Here is a 25777-nt window from a genome sequence, read left to right as displayed (position 1 = left end):
GTTATGCCTCAACAGCTAGTTTATGATCGGTATTAAGTGATTCCAGCTTCATACTGACTTTTAACATGTGGTGCAAAACTGGGGCCAAGACCCAACCTGACGAGTGTGAAGCAGATTCAGAGAACTTGGTGTGGGTAGGCTCATATCCCTTGTTATTCCACCGCACAGGGTGTAAATCCAGTCCAGTGTCAAACTTAAGAAGTTTCCCTGAAGAAAGTACTGCAGCTGTTTAAAAGCCCAAGAGGTACGGGACTAGTGTTAGCCGTGGCTCAGTGGGTAGCACTCTCGCCTCTGAGTCAGTAGGTTGTGAGTTCAAGTGCCACTCCAGAGACTGAAACACAAAAATCTAGGTCAACACTCCAGTGTAGTACTGAGGGAGTGCTGTACTGTCGGAGGTGCCATCTTTCAAATGAGACGTTAAACCGAGGTCCCGTCTGTGCTCTCAGGTAGACATAAAAGATCACAAGGCCCTATTTCGAAGAAGAGCAGAAGAGTTCTCCCCGGTGCCCTGGCCAATATTTATCCTCAATCAACCTAACAAAAATAAATTATCTCGTCATTATCATATTTCTGTTTGTGGGAACTGGCTGTGTGCAGTTTGGCTGCCACGTTTCCTACATTATAACACTGACTCCACTCCAAAAGTACTTCACTGGCTGTAAAGTGCTTTGTGATGTCCGGTGGTCGTGAAAGACGCTATATAAATGTGTCTTTCTTTCTTTTTAGTTCCTCCAGCTCGCCTCACAACACTCGCCCAAGTATGAAGCCAATTTTATACCCAAGTTACATAACGCTGTTTGCATTGACACTACAGCAACATTTATTTATATAACGCCTTTAACATAGTAAAACGACCCAAGGCGCTTCACAGGAGTGTTATCGGACAAAACAAATAAATATGACACCGAGCCACAAAAGAAGAAATTAGGGCAGATCACCAAAAGTTTGGTCAAAGAAGTAGTTTTTAAAAAGTGTCTTAAAGGAGAAATGAGAGGTAGAGAGGTGGAGAGGTTTAGGGAGGGAGTTCAAAAGCTTAGGGCCCAGGCAGCTGAAGGCACGGCCACCAATGGTTGAGCGATTATAATCAGGGGTATTCAAGAGGGCAGAATTTGAGGAGCGCAGACATCTCGGGGGGTTGTGGGGCTGAAGGAGATTACAGAGATAGGGAGGGGCGAGGCCATGAAGGCATTTGTAAACAAGGAGGAGAATTTTGAAATCGAGGCAAAACCAGAGTGAAACCACTTCATGGCAATGCAAAATATGGACAACTGATCATATCTTGGAGCTTCCTGCAATCTTTCTGATTGCATTGTCAATCAAACACTGCCACATAGAAACATAGAAACATAGAAAATAGGTGCAGGAGTAGGCCATTCGGCCCTTCTAGCCTGCACCGCCATTCAATGAGTTCATGGTTGAACATGCAACTTCAGTACCCCATTCCTGCTTTCTCACCATACCCCTTGATTCCCCTAGTAGTAAGGACTTCATCTAACTCCTTTATAGAAACATCTAACTCCTTTATAGAAACATCACGAATACTTAATTACAGAGATGGTAGAGACGCCTGTAAAGTGGCTTGGACATAAAGAAAATTGGTCCCTGGGATTATACTTTGTTAACTTACAATTTCCAAACCCTTGGTCTGGTAATTACACCCAAACTAGGTTTCAATTGAAAGCAAAACTGCCTCCATGCCTCCAATTTCCCAATCTATGGTGACAGTCAATGTCAAGTCAATAAAACGCTTAAAAAAAATCTGAAAAGATACACAGATGCGTTTTATCAATGTGATGTATAACAGCCTGTAAATATTAGGAAATAAATTCGATTGTCACATAGAAATATAGAAAATAGGTGCAGGAGTAGGCCATTCGGCCCTTCGAGCCTGCGCCACCATTCAATAAGATCATGGCTGATCATTCCCTCAGTACCTCTTTCCTGCTTTCTCTCCATACCTCTTGATCCCTTTAGCCGTAAGGGCCATATCTAGCTCCCTCTTGAATATATCCAATAAACTGGCATCAACAACTCTCTGTGGTAGGGAATTCCACAGGTTAACAACTCTCTGAGTGAAGAAGTTTCTCCTCATCTCAGTTCTAAATGGCTTACGCCTTATCCTTAGACTGTGTCCCCTAGTTCTGGACTTCCCCAACATCGGGAATATTCTTCCTGCATCTAACCTGTCCAGTCCCATCAGAATTTTATATGTATCTATGAGATCCCCTCTCATCCTTCTAAACTCCAGTGAATACAGGCCCAGTCGATTCAGTCTCTCCTCATATGTCAGTCCTGCCATCCCGGGAATCAGTCTGGTGAACCTTCGCTGCACTCCCTCAATAGCAAGAACGTCCTTCCTCAGATTAGGAGACCAAAACTGAACACAATATTCCGGGTGAGGCCTCACCAAGGCCCTGTACAACTGCACTAAGACCTCCCTGCTCCTAGACTCAAATCCCCTAGCTATGAGGGCCAACACACCATTTGTCTTCTTCACCGCCTGCTGTATCTGCATGCCAACTTCAATGACTGATGTACCATGACACCCAGGTTTCGTTGCACCTCCCCTTTTCCTAATCTGCTGCCAGTCAGATAATATGCTGCCTTTGTGTTTTTGCCAAAGTGGATAACCTCACATTTATCCACATTATACTGCATCTGCCATGCATTTGCCCACTCACCTAACCTGTCCAAGTCACCCTGCAGCCTCTTAGCGTTCTCCTCACAGCTCACACTGCCACCCAGTTTAGTGTCATCTGCAAACTTGGAGATATTACACTCAATTCCTTCATCTAAATCATTAGTGTAAATTGTAAATAGTTGGGGTCCCAGCACTGAGCCCTGCGGCACCCCACTAGTCACTGCCTGCCATTCTGAAAAGGACCCGTTTATCCCGACTCTCTGCTTCCCGTCTGCCAACCAGTTCTGTATCCACATCAGCACATTACCCCCAATACCATGTGCTTTAATTTTGCACACCAATCCCTTGTGTGGGACCTTATCAAAAGACTTGTGAAAGTCTAAATACACCACGTCCACTGGTTCTCCCTTGTCCACTCTACTAGTTACATCCACAAAAAATTCCAGAAGATTTGTCAAGCATGATTTCCCTTTCATAAATCCATCCTGTCACTGCTTTCCAAATACGTTGCTATTTCATCTTTAATAATTGATTCCAACATTTTCCCCAATTCTGATGTCAGGCTAACCGGTCTATAATTACCCATTTTCTCTTTGCCTCCTTTTTTAAAAAGTGGTGTTACATCAGCTACCCTCTAGCCCATAGGAACTGATCCAGAGTCGTAGACTGTTGGAAAATGATCACCAATGCATCCACTATTTCTAGGGTCACTTCCTTCAGTACTCTGGGATGCAGACGATCAGGCCCCGGGGATTTATCAGTCTTCAATCCCATCAATTTCCCTAACACAATTTCCCGCCGAATAAGGATATCCTTCAGTTCCTCCTTCTCACTCGACCCTCAGCCCCCTAGTATTTCCGGAAGGTTATTTGTGTCTTCCTTCGTGAAGACAGAACCAAAGTATTTCTTCAACTGGTCTGCCATTTCTTTGTTCCCCATTATAAATTCACCTGAATCTGACTACAAGGGACCTACGTTTGTCTTCACTATTCTTTTTCTCTTCACATTTCTATAGAAGCTTTTGTGGTCAGTTTTTATGTTCCCAGCAAGCTTCCTCTCATACTCTATTTTCCCCCTCTTAATTAAACCCTTTGCCCTCCTCTGCTGAATTCTAAATTTCTCCCAGTCCTCAGGTTTGCTGCTTTTTCTGGCCAATTTATATGCCTCTTCCTTGGATTTAACACTATCCCTAATTTCCTTTGTTAGCCACGGTTGAGACACCTTCCCCGTTTTATTTTTTACTCCAGACAGAGATGTACAATTGTTGAAGTTCATCATTGTGATCTTTAAATGGTTGCCATTGCCTATCCACCATCAACCCTTTAAGTATCATTCGCCAGTCTATTCTAGCCAATTTATGTCTCATGCCATCGAAGTTACCTTTCCTTAAGTTCAGGACCCTAGTCTCTGAATTAACTGTGTCACTTTCCACCTTAATAAAGAATTCTACCATATTATGGTCACTCTTCCCCAAGGGGCCTCGCACAACAAGATTGCTAATTAGTCCTTTCTCATTACACATCACCCAGTCTAGGATGGCCAGCCCTCTAGTTGGTTCCTCAACATGTTGGTCTAGAAAACCATTCCTAATACACTCCAGGAAATCCTCCTCCACCGTATTGCTACCAGTTTAGTTAGCTCAATCTCTATGTAGATTAAAGTCACCCATGATAACTGCTGTACCTTTATTGCACGCATCCCTAATTTCTTGTTTGATTTTGTCCCCAACCTCACTACTACTGTTTGATGGTCTGTACACAACTCCCACTAGCGTTTTCTGCCCTTTGGTATTCCGCAGCTCCACCCATACAGATTCCACATCATTCAAGCTAATGTCCTTCCTTACTATTGCGTTAATTTCCTCTTTAACCAGCAACTCTACCCCACCTCCTTTTCCTTTATGTCTATCCTTCCTGAATGTTGAATACCCCTGGATGTTGAGTTCCTCAGCCTTGGTCACCCTGGAGACATGTCTCCGTGATGCTAATTATATCATATTCGTTAAATGCTGCCTGCGCAGTTAATTCGTCCACCTTATTACGAATACTCCTCGCATTGAGGCACAGAGCCTTCAGGCTTGTCTTTTTAAACACACTTTGCCCCTTTAGAATTTTGGTGTAATGTGGCCCTTTTTGATTTTTGCCTTGGGTTTCTCTGCCCTCCACTTTTACTTTTCTTCTTTCTATCTTTTGCTTCTGCCCCCATTCTACTTCCCTCTGTTTCCCTGCATAGGTTCCCATCCCCCTGCCATGTTAGTTTAACCCCTCCCCAACAGCACTAGCAAACACTCCCCCTAGGACATTGGGGGACCGTCCGGTTTGTACTGATCCCACCTCCCCCAGAACCGGTTCCAATGTCTCAGGAATTTGAATCCCTCCCTTCTGCACCACTCTTCAAGCCACGTAATCATCTGAGCTATCCTGCAATTCCTACTCTGACTAGCACGTGGCACTGGTAGCAATCCTGAGATTACTACCTTTGAGGTCCTACTTTTTAATTTAACTCCTAGCTCCCTAAATTCAGCTTGTAGGACCTCATCCCGTATTTTACCTATATCGTTGGTACCTATATGCACCACGACAACTGGCTGTTCACCCTCCTCCTCTAAAATGTCCTGCAGCTGCTTCGAGACATCCTTGACCCTTGCATCAGGGAGGCAACGTACCATCCTGGAGTCTCGATTGTGGCCGCAGAAACGTCTATCTATTCCCCTTACAATAGAATTCCCTATCACTATAGCTCACCCACTCTTTTTCCTGCCCTCCTGTGCAGTCGAGCCACCCACGGTGCCATGAACTTGCCTGCTGCTGCCCTCCCCCAACAGTACCAAAAACGGTGACCGCAGGGGACCTCTGCACTTCCTTCCTTCCACTGCTCTTCCTGTTAGTCATCCATTCTCTATCTGTCTGTGTAACCTTTACCTGCGGTATGACCAACTCACTAAACGTGCTATTCACAGCATCCTCAGCATCGCGGATGCTCCAGAGTGAATCCACCCGCAGCTCCAATGCCACAATGCGGTCTGTCAGGAGCTGCAGCAGGATACACTTCCCGCACATGTCGTCGTCAGGGACACTGGAAGCGTCCCGAGTTCCCACATAGCACAGGAGGAGCATGACACGTGTCCGAGCTCTCCTGCCTTGACTTAACCCCTAGATTAACATGTCACCATTCCAAAGGAAATAAATGCTTGTATTTATGCAGCAACAGCAACTCATTATACCTCCCAAACATCTCAAAGCACTTTACAGTGAATTATATTGAATGCAATGACTATTATGTAGGCAAATGTGGCAGCCATCTTGTACACAGCAAGATCCCACAAACGAATGACCAGTTAACCGTTTTTGGTGGTATTGAGGTGGCAAGTTTAGCCAGGATACTGGGAAAACTGACTCCTGAGTAATTTTACCTGAATGCTTCCACCACCCCCACACCAAGGCTAAACATATGATGATGCATTTCTGTCCTGAAATGGAGTGGGTTAAACACGAACGCAGAGAGAGAAGAACTTCTACAAGAAATAGTGCTGTGTTTCTTTGGCATTGCCTGATTCATGGCAAGATGCTTTCCAGATACACAGGAAATCAAAGTGCTAATTGACCTGATCCTACCTCCCTTCAACCAGCCACTGACTCAGTTAACAAAAGAACATAAGAAATAGGAGCAGGAATAGGCCACCCGGCCCCTCAAGCCCGCTCCGCCATTCAATAAGATCATGGCTGATCTGATCATGGACTTAACTCCACTTCCCTGCTCGCTCCCCAGAACCCTTTATTCCCTTATCGCTCAAAAATCTGTCCATCTCCGCCTTAAATATATTCAATGACCCAGCCTTCACAGCTCTCTAGTTAACTGGCAAATGTGGTAATGGGTCTCTCATATGTCTCAGTTCCATGCTGCTTTCTACAAAACGGGGTCGGGCTGTCCAACATAGTTTCTCCTCCCAGCATCCTCACTGTGTGGAAATTGAATGTGTAATTTTACAAAATCACATTCACCTCGGGATTACTCATACATCTCTTACTTTCCCCTAACAAACTCTGGAGGCTAAACTTTCCTTTCATTCTCGGCAATTTTCTCGGAAGTACAGTTGTTTTTCTGCCCGGCAAAAGTTTTCCCCTTAGTTTTTTAATGGTATCGCCCAAATCTGAAAACACCTGCCGGGACCAAATCACCGACGACATGCAACGGCCAGAGCGTACGTTTGGCCTCAACGGAAGCCCGTCCAGATCGCCGAGGGAACCGCCCTGTGAAAGGTAAACAGGGCGGTAGGTGAGGACTCTGCAAAGAAAGGCAAGTTAAAAGGTACTTTATTTTTTTACATTTTTAAATGCCGATTATGTGTAAAAGTGTCTTGGGAATTAACTTTTTTTGTGAAATTTTTTTTAAAGTTTTCCCCCAGCCCTCGGCCCAGCCGCAGCCTTGGACTAAATTTTTTTTTTTTAAACGCCCGTTTTACTTAGTTTCCTTTAACCACCGAGAATAAAGGTGCAAGACCCATTTTCTCAACGGGCGATTAGTTTTAATTCGTTTTAACTTAAAACTGAAAATTTCTGCCAGTGTTACTTACCAAACGTTAGCGGTTTTTCTGGGTGGGCAATCGGGCGTTGAGGGGCTCTCGGGAAAGTCTAGCCCTGGAACTGCATACCTCCTTAAATCTTTATTTTGTTTTATAATCTATAGGTAGCTGAAACCCAAGTTTGCTATCACTTCATTGCTACTTCTGGAGATCACATGTTTGGGTGCTATCTCTTCTACCCTACCCTCTCCAACCTTGTTCGTGTTAAGCACTAGGGAGTTAATCTCTTCATCTAGGCCTCTTTACCAAAATCACTTAGATGCAATGGTGTTGGTAGGTCCATGACAACTAAACTTTTTATAAGCGTTGTTTTAGTCTTTTGGTTGAAACACAGGAGCAGGAGTCGGCCGTTCAGCCCCTCAAGCCCATTCAATTTGATCATGGCTGATCTGTATTCTTACCACCTTGGTTCCGTAATCCTTAATCCCCTTGCCTAACAAAAACCTATCAATCTTAGTTTTGACATTTGCCAATCGACCTAGCCTCAAAAGTGTTTTTTTTTGGGGGGGGGGTGGGCGGAGGAGGAGGAGGAGGAGGAGGAGCAGGAGAGTTTTTCATATTTCCACGACCCTTTGTGTGAAGAAGTGCTTCCTGACATCACCCCTGAATGGCCTGGCTCTAATTTTAAGGTTATGCCCTCTTATTCTGGACTCTCCCACCAGAGGAAATAGTTTCTCTCTATCTACCCTATCAACTCCTTTGGTTGGAAAACAACTTCCTTCAGGTACATCAGAGTCTAGCTGCATGGAGAGCACCTCATCAGAAAATGGGCCCAAATGGAAAATAAGTTTCCGTTCTATTCTGGAACTGGCTGGGTTTGCTTCAGCTGCTCAGCTGGGAGGACTAGCTTTGGTGATCAACCAGCCAAGAGCTTGTATTGCTCAGTGATAAACTACAGATCTCATCTTCACACTGAGGACACCCTCCATCGTGTTGTCTGGCACTAGCACTGTGCTAAATGCGACAGATTCAGAACAGATCTAGCAGCTCAAAACTGGACATCCACGAGGTGCTGTGGGCCATCAACAGCCGACCTAGAGAAGCGGCAACACAGGAATAATGCATGCTAAACAGCGGAAGCAGCATGCTATAAACAGAGCAAAGCAATCCCTCAAACAATGGATCAGATCAAAGCTCTGCAGTCCTGCCACATCCAGTCATGAATGGTGGTGGACAATTAAACAACTAACGGGAGGAAGAGAAGGCGCCATGAATACACCCATCCTCAATGATGGTGGAGCCCAGCTCCCAAAAGACAAGGCTGATGCGTTTGCAACCATCTTCAGCCAGAGATGCAGAGTGGATGATCCTTATCGGCCTCCTTCCAAAAACCCCACCATCACCGAAGCCAGTCTTCAGCCAATTCGATTCACTCCACGTGATATCAATAAACGGCTGTGTGTATTGGAAACAACAAAGGCAATGGGCCCCGACAATATCCTGGCTGTCGTGCTGAAGACTTGTGCTCCAGAACTAGCCGCGCCTCTAGCCAAGCTGTTCCAGTACAGCTACAACACTGGCATCTACACGATAATGTGGAAAACTACCCAGGTATATCCTGTCCACAAAAAGCAGGACAAATCTGGCCAATTACCTCCCCATTAGACTACTCTCAATCATCAGCAAAGTGATGGAAGGTGTCATCGACAGTGCTATCAAGGGGCACTTACTCATCAATAACCTGCTCACCGATGCTCAGTTTGGATTCCGCCAGGAACACTCGGCTCCAGACCTCATTGCAGCCTTGGTCCAAACATGGACACAAGAGCTGAATCCCAGAGGTGAGGTGAGAGTGACTGCTCTTGACATGAAGGCAGCATTTGACCGAGTGTGGCATCAGAGAACCCTTGAAAAATTGAAGTCAATGGGAAATACAGGGAAAACTCTTGACTGGTTAGAATCACACCTAGCACAAAGGAAGATGGTTGTGATTGTTGGAGGTCAATCATCACAGTCCCGGGACATTGCTGCAGGAGTTCCTCGGGGCAGTGACCTAGGCACAACCATCTTCAGATGCTTCATCAATGACCTTCCCTCCAACATAAGATCAGAAATGGAGATGTTCGCTGATGATTGCACAGTGTTCAGTTCCATTCGCAACTTCTCAGATAATGAAGCAGTCTGGTCCAAGTGCAGAAAGTCCTAAATGGCATTTAGGTTTGGGCTGATAATTGGCAAGTAACATTCGCACCACACAAGTGCCAGGCAATGACTATCTCCAACAAGCGAGAGTCTAACCACCTTCACATTCAAGGGTATTACCATTGCCGAATCCATAGAAACATAGAAAATAGTGCAGGAGTAGGCCATTCGGCCATTCAAACCTGCAACACCATTCAATAAGATCATGGCTGATCATTCCCTCAGTACCCCTTTCCTGCTTTCTCTCCATACCCCTTGATCCCCTTAGCCATAAGGGCCATATCTAACTCCCTCTTGAATATATCCAATGAACTGGCATCAACAACTCTCTGCGGCAGGGAATTCCATAGGTTAACAACTCTCTGAGTGAAGACGTTTCTCCTCATCTCCGTCCTGAATGGCCTACCCTTTATCCTAAGACTATGTCCCCTGGTTCTGGACTTCCCCAACATCGGGAGCATTCTACCCGCATCTAACTTGTCCAGTCCCGTCGGAATCTTATTCGTTTCTATGAGATCCCCTCTCATCCTTCTAAACTCCAGTGAATAAAGGACCAGTTGATCCAGTCTCTCCTCATATGTCGATCCAGCCATCCCTGGAATCAGTCTGATGAACCTTCGCTGCACTCGCTCAATAGCAAGAACGTCCTTCCTCAGATTAAGAGACCAAAACTGAATACAATATTCCAGGTGAGGCCTCACTAAGGCCCTGTACAACTGCAGTAAGATCGCCCTGCTCCTATACTCAAATCCCCTAACTATGAAGGCTAACATACCATTTGCCTTCTTTACCACCTGCTATACCTGCATGCCCACTTTCAGTGACTGATGAACCATGACACCCAGGTCTCGTTGTACCTCCCCTTTTCCTAATCTGCCGCCATTCAGATAATATTCTGCCTTCATGTTTTTGCCCCCAAAATGGATAACCTCACATTTATCCACATTATACTATCAACATCCTGGGGGTCACCATCAGAAACTTAACTGGACCAGTCACATAAATACTGTGGCTACAAGACCATGTCAGAGACTGGGTATTCTGCAGTGAGTGGCTCACCTCCCGACTCCCCAAAGCCTTTCTACCATCTACAAGGCACAAGTCAGGAGTGGATGGAATTCACTCCACTTGCCTGGAGGAGTGCAGCTCCAACAACACTCAAGAAGCTTGACACCATCCAGGATAAAGCAGCCTGCTTGATTGGCACCCCATCCACCACCATAAACACTCACTCCCTGCACCACCGGTGCACCATGGCTGCAATGTGTACCATCTACATGATACACTGCAGCAACTCGCCAAGGCTTCTTCAGCAGCACCTCCCAAACCCGCAATCTCCACCACCTAGAAGGACAAGGGCAGCAGGCGCATGGGAACGTCATCACCTCAAGTCCCCTTCCAATTTACACACCATCCTGACTTGGAAACATATTGCCGTTCCTTCATCGTCACTGGATCAAAATCCTGGAACTCCCTCCCTAACAGCACCATCGGAGTATCTTCACCACAATGACTGCAAAGGTTCAAGAAGGCGGCTCATCACGACCTTCTCAAGGGCAATTAGGGATGGGCAATAAAAGCAGTCACCCTAAAAAGGGAAGTTCGTTCGTCTTTTTTTCTTTTAATGATCATGAGGAGGCTACAAAAGCTTCTCTGATCGGATTGATGTGAGGCTGATTATTTTCTGTTCTCCGTTACTCTACACTCTGCTGTCAGCTTTTACTTACCATGATTGACGTATGTAGCAAGAGCTAATGAGCATCTAAAGCAACCTTGGCTGCCTGCCACCGACATCTTCAATTCTGACTCACAATGGCATCTTACAAACAGATCACGATCTTTGTTAAAAGGAAGTCCTTTATTTTTGCAAGGCGCCTCATACACTCGCTATCCTTCACATCCTTCAACAGATCTCGTTGCTTTTACGGTAATGCTAATTCAATTATTCTTCTATTTTTTCTGGCTTTCTTCGAGGTGGGTAAGTTTGAGAGAGATCTGGCGAAAAACAGTGAAGTGGATGCGAGAAAAGTGTTGTTGATTGGATCGTGGGAGATTAGAGCCAGCCAGGAACATTGAAACAAAGAAATTGCTGGACGAAATAAAACCAAGGTCCATCGAGCTCGCCTTCTACCATCCTGGTAGTCGCATGATACAACAATAATGGAGTTGACGACTAATAATTCAATCACTCAATCTCCATCAATTAGTCGACAACAAACCCAAGCATGACGTGAGAAAAACCCCAGTTTTGGAGAGCTTTGGGATAAGGAGATAATGACAAGGTGTGTTTTCTTGAATCAGTGCAAGTTTGAGAGATTTTTTGGGGCTGTGGACATTTTTTTTTTATAAAGTGTGGCAGGCACTATATGCAAGACCTATAACAACAAAAACAACTTGCATTTATATAGCACCTTTAACATAGTAAAACATCCTAGGGCGCTTCACAGGGGCATTATCAAACAAAATTTGACACCAAGTCACATAAGGACAGGTGACCAATAGCTTGGTCAAAGAGGTAGGTTTTAACGAATATCTTAAATGAGGAGAAAGAGATGGAGAGGTTTTAGGAAGGGAATTCCAGAGCTTAGGGCCAAGGAAGCTGAAGGCACGACCCCCAATAGTGAAGCAATGAAAATCGTGGATGCGCATGAGGCCAGAATTGAAGCTCAGCAGCGATGTCGGAGGGTTGTAGGGCTGGTGGAGGATAGAGAGGAGTACTTCCTTCATAACATGTAGGATTAGGTATCAGATCAACCAAACACAGTCCCCTTTTAACCAATTTGTGGGAAACACAAGATGCCTCATATTTTAAACCCTTGTCCCTTCCCCTTTAAATTAGCCATACAATATTTTCTTTCCCTCTAGATGCGGGTACACCGAGTTACAATCTTGCAGTTCCATTGTTCGGATCAAGTTCAAATTGTCAGACACGCCCAAACATGGGCAACCTTACAAACATGTAGTACCATTATCAACCAGCCCCAGCTAGCTGAGCTAAGCTCAGCGTCTGAATGGACACAATTCATAACACACGAGGAAAGATTTGCATGGTTGGCTTTAGACAATAAGAGAGTTTAATGGCACTTGAAGAGTGTGGCCTAGGATTGTCTACAGTTTTCTCTGTGGTTATATTTGTCATTGAATTGTTAACCTTTTATGCATTAAGTATTCTTAGGTCCACTAATAATGGAAACACCTATATATCCATTTACACATACACATACTGGGCGATCTCCCATGGCTTCACACATGGGGAACAAGACCCAGTGTAGTCTTCAGATGAAGCAGGGTTAGAAGATGGGAGATATCTGGAACAGGGCACACAAACGTAATTCAGTTGCCATTCTGAAATCATATATTCTGTCCATATATTTATAAACTACTTTGATTTTATATTATTTATAGTTAAACAACAAAATATCTGCCAATTGAGGAAGAAGAAGAGAAGTGGAGTTGTTTGGAGGACTTTCTCTGCAGCAGGGACTTCGGAGCTGGGAGAGGCAATGTTGTTACAATATTGAGTGCCACAGCACCGTAACTGGCAGGAGGGTGCGATTACAACGCGACAACTTTACATAGGCATTTCCCCTTGTAAACAACAACAACAACGTATTTATATAGCACCTGTAACATAGTAAAACATCCCAAAGCGCTTCACAGGAGCGTTATAAGACAAACAAATAAATTTGACACCAAGCCACATAAAAAGAAATTAGCGCAGGTGACCAAAAGCTTGGTCAAAGAGGTAGGTTTTAAGCAGCGTCTTAAATGGAGGGAAGAGAGGTAGAGCAGCAGAGGGAGTTCCAGAGTTTAGGGCCTAGGCAGCTGAAGGCATGGCCACCGATGGTTACAATCAGGGATGCTCAAGAGGGCAGAATTTGAGGAGCGCAGATATCTCTGGGGGAGGGGGGGGGGGGGCGGTTGTGAGGCTAAAGGAGATTACAGAGATAGGGAGGGGCGAGGCCACGGAGGGATTTGTAAACAAGGATGAGAATTTTGTAATCGAGCCGTTGCTTAACCGGGAGCCAATGTAGGTCTGCAAGCACAGAAGTGATGGGTGCGCGAGACTTGGTCAGTTCTATTCAGGAGCTTCTTCAACCTGACTGTCAATTCTGATCAGCGATCTCATGCAAAACATTACCCTGTCGTTCGCCTTCGGGTGCTCAGTGAGCTGCATATCTCCAGCACGTTCTCTTTTTATTTCAGATCTCTAGCATTTCATTTTCTCATCACGTACCTGTGCTGGGTCGACATTCCCACCCTCTTTCACGTCATAATGATGGGCAAAGACATCCGCCATGGTCACGTTTTGCGTGGCATCAGAGATTGGATCTGGGAGAAGCTCTCGGATTTCCTGCTCTGTCCACACACAGAAAGCTCCCTCTCTTTTTTCAATGGACTTGGCTGTCGGGTGTGAATCTGCATCCTCGGCACTGTAGAAGCCCCCAGACTGTAGGGCAGAAAGAGTTAGTCACAGAGGCAGGGAACATGAAATGGTTTCATCAACAATGTAACGAATTCTATCATCTCTGCAATTTCACACATTTCCCTTCAACCCAATTTGTGAGTGAGCTGCAATATACGCTTTAGTTAAACATTGGGAGGACCAAAGGCAGTCTCTGTCTCAGGCCGAACCACATTGTTTGCAACCTTGCCATCCTATTCAACTCCGTGTCGTTCCCACCACACAGACCACCTACCTCCATCTCTAACATTGCCCGCCTCCACCCCACCATAGCCCAGTTGCTGCCAAAACCCTCATCCCTCCCTTTGTCACCTCCAGACCCAAGCACAGAGGTGACAGGTAAACAGGACTTGGTGAGAATTAGGATATGGGTAGCAGAGTTTTGGATGAGCTCAAGTATAAGGAGAGTGCAAGGCGGGAGGCCGGCCTGGAGAGCATTGGAATAGTCAAATTTGGATGCAACAAAATCACGGATAAGGGTTTCAATGAGTCACTGGCAGAGTTTATCGATCACAGCAATGGGAGTTACATTGAGGGGTAGAAATATTTGCCTGGCAATCACATCCCTCACGTCAGGGACAGGAATTAAAATATTCATCCTGTCGCGAAACAAAACATCTCAAGACTCGAGCATTCCATCAAATGTTAACGGGACAGTCCCTAGACAATAAGCTAGTTGCCTTTCACAGGTTGGTTGTTGAATCTTAAAAACACATCCATTTTTTTTTTTAAAACAGCAGAACGATCCATAAATTTTTTTAAATTCATAAAATGATACAGCACGGAAGGAGGCCATTTGGCCAATCATGCCTGCGTCGGCTCTACAAACAAAAGAGCTATCCAATTAGTCTAACTCATCTGCTTTTTCCCCGCAGCCCAACAAATTTTACCCTTTAAAGCATTTATCCAATTCTCTTTTCAACGGTACTAATGAATCTGCTTACACCACCCTCATGTCGCCTCTGCTCTTTTGGCAATTACCTTAAATCTGTGTCCTCGGGTTACCGACCCTTCTGCCACTGCAACCTGTTTCTCCTTATTTTCTCCAAGAAACCCACGGGGCTGAATTTTCAGCTTTTTGCATTTTTCGCCCGTTTCCGGGCGCAATTCGCGGCGGAGCTAAATATTTAGCACCGAGTTAACTTTAACGCCAGAGCGAGGAACTTTCAGCAAATGAAAGTTCACGAGGAGAGTTAGCATTAACTCTGATGTTGCACAACAGACTCTGTGCGCCGGAGCCAAATGTTCCGGCGCTGAAAAAAATCTTCCCGCGCTGAAAAAAATCTTCCCGCGATTCTAGTCTGGTCTGGTCTCCAGTCGTAAACGCTAATGCAGGGCACGGCCAAGCGCATGCGCAGACAACCAGGACTGAATCAGCCATTTTACATTTGGATTTTGATCATGGAGGCCGACGATTCCAGATAGCGTGCCAGGCGATTCAGCCACGAGACTAATGAAGCTTTAATGGAATTGTATCGTCGGGGTGGATCAGACCACTGCCCTCCATATTTAAAAGGATTTGGAGGGAAATCGCTGAGGAGATCTCTGCCGCAGACATTGTGGTCAAGACTGGCACACAGTGCCGAAAGACGTTTAATGATCTGACGAGGGTCATCGGAATGAGTACAATTTTAATTCATCTACTCCTTCATTACTTCAATTATAAATCTGACACTATTTGTTCTCATGCTGTTGGTGCCGCTCACCACTCTGTGGATTGCCTCCTAAAATGCATGACACATAGGTAGGCTTAGTTCGGCACCCTATTTGCTATGAATGATCTTTACACATTATTAAGATTGCTTTCTGAGATCTCATAAGATGGCTCCCCACTTCGATTGCTCGAAACATGTGCAACTTCCAAGGCCATTAAACAGAGGACTGTATTACATTCAGACAGTATGGTATAAGTGCTTTGGTGGCTATCTGTGCCACAAGTGCAGATGGACCCTCTTGTAAGCTTTCCCATTTTCATCTTTTCAGGCAAAGAAGTCGCACAATCGCCGCGAGCAGGTGCGGACAGGCGGCGGTCCGCCTCTCACTGACACTGAGGACAGAGTGGCAGGCATCATCGGCATCACAGGTTGGGCAGCTGCCACTGGGGGCGCTGACCCCCATTCGGATACTGCACATTCCCTGGGATAGGTTGGGGCAATGTCATGCAGTGCCTCTGAACTAGGGTTGGGCCAATGTCCTACACACTAGAAACTCACAAACTTCACAATCAAAAGTACGCAGTAACGCAGCGCTCTCCCAATCCTTTTAAATCGCTCACAACCGTGACTTTCTCCTCCGTTTTCAAGATGGCAGCGTTACTGCCTGGTGCCTCCTGGGTCCGTCTGTTTTTTCTGGGCGGTTTCTCGGGTGGATGCTAAATCGGGCGAAGTTCCGCCTAGGGCGCTAGCGCAGCGATGCACGTCGATTTACGTCATCCCAACGGTCAACATAGCGGCGGGACAGTAAGTTTTAGCATCACTGTGAAACCATTGGCGAAAGTTCCGCTCAGGCGCAAAATCTTGTGCGCCTCGTTTCACACCCCCAAAAAAAATCATTTTTGCGTCCCGTCAAGGTGCTAAATGGGTCGCAATCAGCTGAAAATCCAGCCCTTCATGATTTTGAATACCTCTATCAAATCTCCCCCTTAACCTTCTCTCGCCAAGGAGAAAAACCCACATTTCTCCAGTCTCTTCATGTAACTGAAGACTTTCATCACTGATGCTATTCTAGTAAATCTCTTTTAACATCCTTCTCAACTTGCCCTGCCATCTTCAAAGACTTATGTTCGTACACCCCCAGGTTCAATGTTCCCTCTATATTGCGTGCGCACGGCTGCACAGTAATCTTCAATGTACCACGCAGGTGTAGAAAATAATAGAAAGTGCAGGTTCTCGAACGGGCTTTCCTCGTGAATCTAACTCAATCCGGCTCAGAATCAACAAGATTCAAGCACCAATTTAGAATTAATAAATGCACAACACAGAAATGCAAGTGGTTCATCGCATTATCAAAAATAGAACATGCCAGTCTGCAAAATCCTCCAGGAATGTTTTACGATACATTACTTAATGCTCAGCAAGGTGAAGAAGGTCAATTCTGTGGAATGGAATCCTTTTCCATTTTGGGAACTCATTATCAGCACCAATCACTTCCAGGTCAAATACAGTACAATCCAACTGCATGGTTAAGCTACCCCTACGTCAAGCAGTCCGCTTGATCGGCATGCCGTCCACCACCTTATACATCAATAATAAAAACAGAAAATGCTGGAAATCTCAGCAGGTCAAGCAGCATCTGTGGAGAGAAACAGAGTTAATGTTTCAGGTCTGTGACCCTTCGTCAGAACTCAGACCCTTAAACACCAACTCCAGCCACCACCGGCACACCGCGGCTGCAGAGTGTACTATCCACAGGATGCACTGCAACAATTCGCCAAGGCTTCTCCAACAGCAACTCCCAAACCCGCGACCTCTGCCACCTAGGGCAAGTGCAGTAGGCAAATGGGAACACCATCACCTCCAAGTTCTTCTCGAAGTCACACACCATTCTAACCTCCATCATCACGGTGTCAAAATCCTGGAACACCCTACCTAACAGCATTGTGGGAGCATTTTCACCACACAGACTACAGCGGTTCAAAAAGGCAGATCACCACCACCTCCTCAAGAAAGAAAGAACTTGCATTTACGCCTGCACGATCTCAGGATAATCCCAAAGCATTTTACAGCCAATTAAGTACTTTGAAGTATAGTCACTGTTGTTATGTAAGAAATGTGCAGCCAATTTGCATACAGCAAGATCCCACAAATAGCAATGTGATAATGACCAGATGAACTGTGGAAGGAGTGGATGTTTAAAGTGGTGGAAGGGCAACTAGGAATAGCCAATATATGCTGGCCTTGCTGGCAATGCCTTCATCCCAAGACTGAATGAAAAATAACTCTACGGCAGCAACATACTTCAATCTTGAAAGAGCTTGCCTACTGCTCCTGTGTGATATTTCAATTTCTGCACATCAGCAACCTGTGTGGCCTCTCTCAGTATGATCATCAATCATCACATGCACCACGAGACTTTGATCTCATCATCGTGAGCTATCACAGAACACATGTTCCAAATGAGATCGGCCACTGCCCCAACTCACTGTATTTTTTAATTGCTCCAAACACAATAAACAGCATCTTCTGCCTGGGTAGCTTGTGGTATTTTGGGGCTCAGTTACATTGAGCTAATGTAGCTGACAAAAAAGGCCTCGAAATAAGAGAGAATTTCACATCAATAATTCAATAACTTTGGATTATTTGGCTCTTTGAAGTTTGGCCTTGGAAAATTCAGCCAAGACTGCTGCCTCTCCACAATGAAAGTGTTGCACTGATGTAAATGCTTCCACCTGTAGCAGTGCGTGTCACCTTGTCTCAGTTGGTAGAATGCTTGCCTCCGAGTCAGAAGGTTGTTGGTTCAATGCTCACTCTGGGACTTGAGCTCATCATCCAACCAGAGACTCCAGGGCAATACTGAAGGAGTGCGGAACTGTCATGAGAAGCCATTCTTTAAATTAAGATGTTAAACCGATGTCCTGTCTGCTTGTTCAAAGTACTGTGGCACTTTTCCAGTGTCTTGCCCAAAATTCCTCTTAATTAACACCATTCAAAAATCATTTCAATGTGATTTGTGGGACCTTGCTGTGTGCAAATTGGCTGCTGTATTCCAACAGTAACTACACTTCAAAAAGTACTTCATTGAAAAGAAAGATTTGTATTTATATATCGCCTTTTGTGACCACCAGATGTCTCAAAGCGCTTTACAGCCAATGAAGTACTTTTTGGAGTGTAGTCACTGTTGTAATGTAGGAAACGCAGCAGCCAATATGAGCACAGCAAGCTCCCACAAACAGCAATGTGATAATGACCAGATCATCTGTTTTTAGTGATGTTGATTGAGGGATAAATACTGGCCAAGACACCGGGGAGAACTCCCCTGCTCTTCTTCAAAATAGTGCCGTGGGATCTTTTACGGCCACCTGAGAGAGCAGACGGGGCCTCGGTTTAACGGATCATTTGAAAGACGGCATCTCCGACAGTGCAGCACTCCCTCAGCACTGCACTGGAGTGTCAGCCTGGATTTTGTGCTCAAGTCCCTGGAGTGGGACTTGAACCCAGAACCTGCAAAGTTCTGAGGTCATAAAAGGTTCTAAATAAATATAAGTCTTTCCTATCTTTTTATGTGAAATAGCAGAATAATCCTCAAGGTGTTCACATAACAGTCAAATAAAAGTAATTTGGGCAACCTGACATCACTGCAAAGTCAAAATCACCGTGCAGTTAGAACTGGTTTATCAGAAGTTGTGCTGACCCCTCCATGGGATGGTAACCAAATCCTCCACTCCATCACAGACCTTTCCTTTCATTCTTAGGAGCAGGAGTAGGCCATTTCTGCCATTCAATGGCTGATCTGTGACCTAATTCCATATACCCGCCTTTGCCTCATATCCCTTAATACCTTGATTAATAGAAATCTATCGCTCTCAAATTCAAAATTAACAATTGACCTAGCATCAACTGCCACTTGCGGAAGAGAGTTCCAAACTTCTAGCCCTTTTGTGTGTAGAAGGGTTTCCTAACTTCACTCTTGGTTCTAACTTTTAGACTATGCCCCTACTCCTAGATTCCCTAACCAGCAGAAATAATTTCTCTCTAATTAGCCTATCAGTTCCCCTTGATATCTTGAAAACTTCAATCAAATCAGCCCTTAATCTTCTTCATTCCAGGGAATACAACCCTAGTTTTTGTAACTCTTCTCGTAATTTAACCCTTGGAGTCCAGCTATCATTCTAGTAAATCTGCACTGCATTCTATCCAAGGCCAATATATCTTTGGAGGGAGTTCTTTCCTCCCCTCTTCCTCCCCTGCCTCTGTACTTGCTTAAAAACAGTTACATCTCTAACTTCTTCCATCTCTGGTGAAAGGTCATCGACCTGAAAGGCTAACTCTGTTTCTCTCTCCACAGATGCTGCCAGACCGACTGAGCGTTTCCAGCATTTGCTGTTTGTATTTTAGATTTCCAACATCCGCAGTTTTTTTTTGTTGCCTGATTAATTCAGCGGCCTCCTCAATCTGACGATTCAACCGATGACATACAATCGTTATCAAGCGCAACAAAGGCAAGATGTGAGCCTTGATCACCTTGCCTGACAAATAATTTGTTTTGGTCTGATGTTTCATTAGCAGGCCGTCAGTGAACAGATTAGAAAAGTAAAATTAACTTCACATCATAGCAGGATTACATCACAGGCGACCGATTTATCCTAATTGAATAGTCTATGGGTTTTTGCAACAATTAATTGAATATTTAGCTGCATTAAAACAGTGCTAAAATAATTCTGCCTGCTTGTTAAACATGCGTGTTGTGTCTTGTGTTGCTGTGCCTCCACATCGTACTAAACAAGTTGCAGCTTCGCTCACGTTTTTCATCCAATCTGATCAATTCCCCAGCTTGGAGCTCAAAGATTACAAATATATGTTGTGCCTTTGTATTCATGATAGTGTCAGCACAGTTACAGTGGGGTCAGATCGAAAGGATTGGATCAAACAGTGCGGGGAGGAGCAGCGTCAGCCCGGGGTCAGCGGCCTACAAAGGCCCAGCGGCAGTCGGTGAGCAAGCAGTGCGGGGAGGAGGGACAAGAAATCAAAAAGTGACGTCACAGCCAAGCTGGTAAGTGGTTGGCTGATCAGCTGGTGAGTATATCTCTTTGATTTTGTGTTCTAATAGATAAGAGAATAAATTAATAAATAGCTGCTTAGTGTGTGTAGTGGGAGTCAGTGTTTTTGCTGGGTAATTTAAGGGTTACTAGTGGGATGGCAGGGCAGCTCGTTCAAACGGAATGCAATACCTGTGCCATGTGGGAATTCCTGGATGCTTCCCGCAACGGGATAACACCACATGTGCAGGAAGTGTCTCCAGCTCCTCCAACTCGAGCGCCGAGTCTCGGAGCTTGAGCGAGGACTGGAGGCACTGAGGAGTATCCGAGAGAACAAGAGGTACGTGGATAGCTCGTTTCAGGCGTTGGTCACCCCACAGATTAAAAGGTTACAGGAGGATAGGAAATGGGTGACTGTCGCACACAAGAGTATGGCGAGGCAGGTAGTGCAGGAGTCCCCTGTGGCTATCCCGCTCTCCAACCGGTACTCTATTCTGACTACTGGCGAGGGTGGTGATGCCTCTGGGGAGTGCAGCCAGCGTCAAGTCCACAGCACCGTGGGTGGCTCAGCTGCACAGGGGGGGGGAGGAAGAAGATGGGAAGGGCTATAGTGATAGGAGATTCAATAGTTAGGGGAGCAGATTGGCACTTCTGCAGCAGCAAAAGTGGCATCAGGATGGTGTGTTGCCTCCCTGGTGCAAGGGTCAATGATGTCACTGAGCAACTGCAGGGCATTCTGGGAGGGAAGGGGAACAGCCAGTGGTTGTGGTCCACATTGGTACCAACGACATAGGTAGAAAGAGGGGTGAGGTCCTGAAAGCAGAGTTTAGTGAGCTAGGAGTAAGATTGAAAGCCAGAACCTCAAAGGTGGTAATCTCAGGATTACTGCCAGTGCCACGTACTAGTAAGGGTAGAAATAGGAAGGCTAGTCAGATAAATACGTGGCTGGGGCATTGGTGTAGGAGGGAGGGCTTTAGTTTCCTGAACAATTGGGACCGCTTCTGGGGTAGGTGGGACCTGTACAAGTCGGACAGGTTACACCTTAACAGAGACGGGACCAATGTTCTCACGGGTGGTTTTGATAGTGAGGTTGGGAGGGCTCTAAACTAGCTTGGCAGGGGAATGGGAACCCAGGAGAGGGCTCTGAGCTAGTTAGAGTGGGTGAGACCTCAGATGAACAGAACTCCAAGAAAGAATGCAAAAGGCAGGAGGCAACAGAGCAGAGTAGCACTGGGGTAAGTGTAAACCACAACGTGATAGGAAGAGACAATATGTATGAATATAAAGGGGCTGCAGAAGGGGTCAAAACTAAAAATCATGGTTTAAAAACTAGTATTAAAACACTTTACCTAAACGCACACAGCATTCGAAACAAAGTAAATGAGTTGACGGCACAAATCATTACAAATGGATATGATTTGGTGGCCATTACTGAAACGTGGTTGCAGGGTGGCCAAGACTGGGAATTAAACATACAGGGGTATCTGACAATTTGGAAAGATAGACAAGAATGGAAAGGAGGTGGCGTAGCTCTGTTAATAAAGGATGATATCAGGGCAGTGGTGAGAAACGATATTGGCTCTAATGAACAAAATGTTGAATCATTGTGGGTGGAGATTAGAGATAGTAAGGGGAAAAAGTCACATAGAAACATAGAAGATGGGTGCAGGAGTAGGCCATTCGGCCCTTCTAGCCTGCACCGCCAATGAGTTCATGGCTGAACATGCAACTTCAGTACCCCATTCCTGCTTTCTCGCCATACCCCTTGATCCCCCTAGTAGTAAGGACTTCATCTAACTCCTTTTTGAATATATTTAGTGAATTGGCCTCAACAACTTTCTGTGGTAGAGAATTCCACAGGTTCACCACTCTCTGGGTGAAGAAGTTTCTCCTCATCTCGGTCCTAAATGGCTTACCCTTTATCCTTAGACTGTGACCCCTGGTTCTGGACTTCCCTAACGTTGGGAACATTCTTCCTGCATCTAACCTGTCTGAACCCATCAGAATTTTAAACGTTTCTATGAGGTCCCCTCTCATTCTTCTGAACTCCAGTGAATACAAGCCCAGTTGATCCAGTCTTTCTTGATAGGTCAGTCCCGCCTTCCCAGGAATCAGTCTGGTGAACCTTCGCTGCACTCCCTCAATTGCAAGAATGTCCTTCCTCAGGTTAGGAGACCAAAACTGTACACAATACTCTAGGTGTGGCCTCACCAAGGTCCTGTACAACTGCAGCAACACCTCCCTGCCCCTATACTCAAATCCCCTCGCTATGAAGGCCCAACATGCCATTTGCTTTCTTAACCGCCTGCTGTACCTGCATGCCAACCTTCAATGACTGATGTAGCATGACACCCAGGTCTCGTTGCACCTCCCCTTTTCCTAATCTGTCACCATTCAGATAATAGTCTGTCTCTCTGTTTTTACCACCAAAGTGGATAACCTCACATTTATCCACATTATACTTCATCTGCCATGCATTTGCCCACTCACCTAACCTATCCAAGTCACTCTGCAGCCTCATAGCATCCTCCTCGCAGCTCACACTGCCACCCAACTTAGTGTCATCTGCAAATTTGGAGATACTACATTTAATCCCCTCGTCTAAATCATTAATGTACAGTGTAAACAGCTGGGGCCCCAGCACAGAACCTTGCGGTACCCCACTAGTCACTGCCTGCCATTCTGAAAAGTACCCATTTACTCCTACTCTTTGCTTCCGTTCTGACAACCAGTTCTCAATCCATGTCAGCACACTACCCCCAATCCCATGTGCTTTAACTTTGCACATTAATCTCTTGTGTGGGACCTTGTCGAAAGCCTTCTGAAAGTCCAAATATACCATATCAACTGGTTCTCCCTTGTCCACTCTACTGGAAACATCCTCAAAAAATTCCAGAAGATCTGTCAAGCATGATTTCCCTTTCACAAATCCATGCTGACTTGGACCTATCATGTCACCTCTTTCCAAATGCGCTGCTATGACATCCTTAATAATTGATTCCATCATTTTACCCACTACCGATGTCAGGCTGACCGGTCTATTTTCTCTCTCCCTTCTTTTTTTAAAAAGTGGGGTTACATTGGCTACCCTCCACTCGACAGGAACTGATCCAGTCAATGGAATGTTGGAAAATGACTGTCAATGTATCCGCTATTTCCAAGGCCACCTCCTTAAGTACTCTGGGATGCAGTCCATCAGGCCCTGGGGATTTATCGGCCTTCAATCCCATCAATTTCCCCAACACAATTTCCCGACTAATAAGGATTTCCCTCAGTTCCTCCTCCTTGCTAGACCCTCTGACCCCTTTTATATCCGGAAGATTGTTTGTGTCCTCCTTAGTGAATACCGAACCAAAGTACTTGTTCAATTGGTCCGCCATTTCTTTGTTCCCCGTTATGACTTCCCCTGATTCTGACTGCAGGGGACCTACGTTTGTCTTTACTAACCTTTTTCTCTTTACATATCTACACATCACTGGTGGGCATAGTTTATAGGCCCCCAAATAATAACTTCACGGTGGGGCGGACAATAATCAAGGGAATAATGGAGGCATGTGAAAAAGGAACGGCAGTAATCATGGGGGATTTTAACCGACATATCGATTGGTCAAATCAAATCGCATGGGGTAGCCTTGAGGAGGAATTCATAGAATGCATACGGGATTGTTTCTTAGAACAGTATGTTACAGAACCAACAAGGGAGCAAGCTATCTTAGATCTGGTCCTGTGTAATGAGACAGGAAAAATAAATGATCTCCTAGTAAAAGATCCTTTCAGAATGAGTGATCACAGTATGGTTGAATTTGTAATACAGATTGAAGGTGAGGAAGTAGTGTCTCAAACGAGCGTACTATGCTTAAACAAAGGGGACTACAGTGGGATGAGGGCAGAGTTGGCTAAATTAGACTGGAAACACAGACTAAACGATGGCACAATTGAGGAACAGTGGAGGACTTTTAAGGAGCTCTTTCATAGTGCTCAACAAAAATATATTCCAGTTAAAAAGAAAGGCAGTAAGAGAAGGGATAACCAGCCGTGGATAACCAAGGAAATAAAGGAGAGTATCAAATGAAAAACCAATGAGTATGAGGTGGCCAAGGTTAGTGGGAAACTAGAAGATTGGGAAAATTTTAAACAACAGCAAAGAATGACTAAGAAAGCAATAAAGAAAGGAAAGATAGATTATGAAAGTAAACTTGCACAAAACATAAAAACAGATAGTAAAAGCTTTTACCAATATATAAAACGGAAAAGAGTGACTAAAGTAAATGTTGGTCCCGTAGAAGATGGGAAGGGGTATTTAATAATGGGAAATGTGGAAATGGCTGAGACCTTAAACAATTATTTTGCTTCGGTCTTCACAGTGGAAGACACAAAAACCATGCCAAAAATTGCTGGTCACGGGAATGTGGGAAGGGAGACCTTGAGATAATCAGTATCACTAGGTGGGTAGTGCTGGACAGGCTAATGGGACTCAAGGTAGACAAGTCCCCTGGTCCTGATGAAATGCATCACAGAGTATTAAAAGAGATGGCGGAAGTTATAGCAGATGCATTCGTTATAATCTACCAAAATTCTCTGGACTCTGGGGAAGTACCAGCGGATTGGAAAGCAGCTAATGTAATGCCTCTGTTTAAAAAACGGGGCAGACAAAAGGCAGGTAACTATAGGCCGGTTAGTTTAACATCTGTAGTGGGGAAAATGCTTGAAGCTATCATTAAGGAAGAAATAACAGGACATCTAGATAGGAATAGTGCAATCAAGCAGACGCAACATGCGTTCATGAAGGGGAAATCACGTTTAATTAATTTACTGGAATTCTTTGAGGATATAACAAGCATGGTGGATAGAGGTGTACTGATGGATGTGGTGTATTTGGATTTCCAAAAGGCATTCGATAAGGTGCCACACAAAAGGTTACTGCAGAAGATAAAGGTACGCGGAGTCAGTGGAAATGTATTAGCTGGATAGAGAATTGGCTAACTAACAGAAAGCAGAGAGTCGGGATAAATGGGTCCTTTTCAGGTTGGCAATTGGTGGTTAGTGGTGTGCCACAGGGATCGGTGCTGGGACCACAACTGTTTATAATATACATAGATGACCTGGAAGAGGGGACAGAGTGTAGTGTAACAAAATTTGCAGATGACACAAAGATTAGTGGGAAAGCTGGTTGTGTAGAGGACACAGAGAGGCTGCAAAGAGATTTAGATAGCTTAAGCGAATGGGCTAAGGTTTGGCAGATGGAATACAATG

General features: G+C 45.0%; 1 protein-coding gene across 2 annotated transcripts in view; it reads right to left on the bottom strand.

Moving 5' to 3' along the window:
- spata20 (spermatogenesis associated 20) overlaps positions 1-25777 on the bottom strand; it is a 478863-nt gene that overhangs the window by 380778 nt on the left and 72308 nt on the right. For both annotated transcript variants that reach the window (XM_070857501.1, XM_070857500.1), the window contains exon 10: positions 13603-13815. In XM_070857501.1, the coding sequence (XP_070713602.1) occupies positions 13603-13815 (213 nt within the window). The remainder of the gene's footprint in view (positions 1-13602; positions 13816-25777) is intronic.

Source organism: Pristiophorus japonicus, chromosome 16, assembly GCF_044704955.1.
Source record: "Pristiophorus japonicus isolate sPriJap1 chromosome 16, sPriJap1.hap1, whole genome shotgun sequence".
NCBI classification, from domain to species: domain Eukaryota; kingdom Metazoa; phylum Chordata; class Chondrichthyes; family Pristiophoridae; genus Pristiophorus; species Pristiophorus japonicus.
The sequence above is the reverse complement of the archived record's forward strand: the minus strand, read 5'-3'. Positions and strand labels throughout refer to the sequence as shown.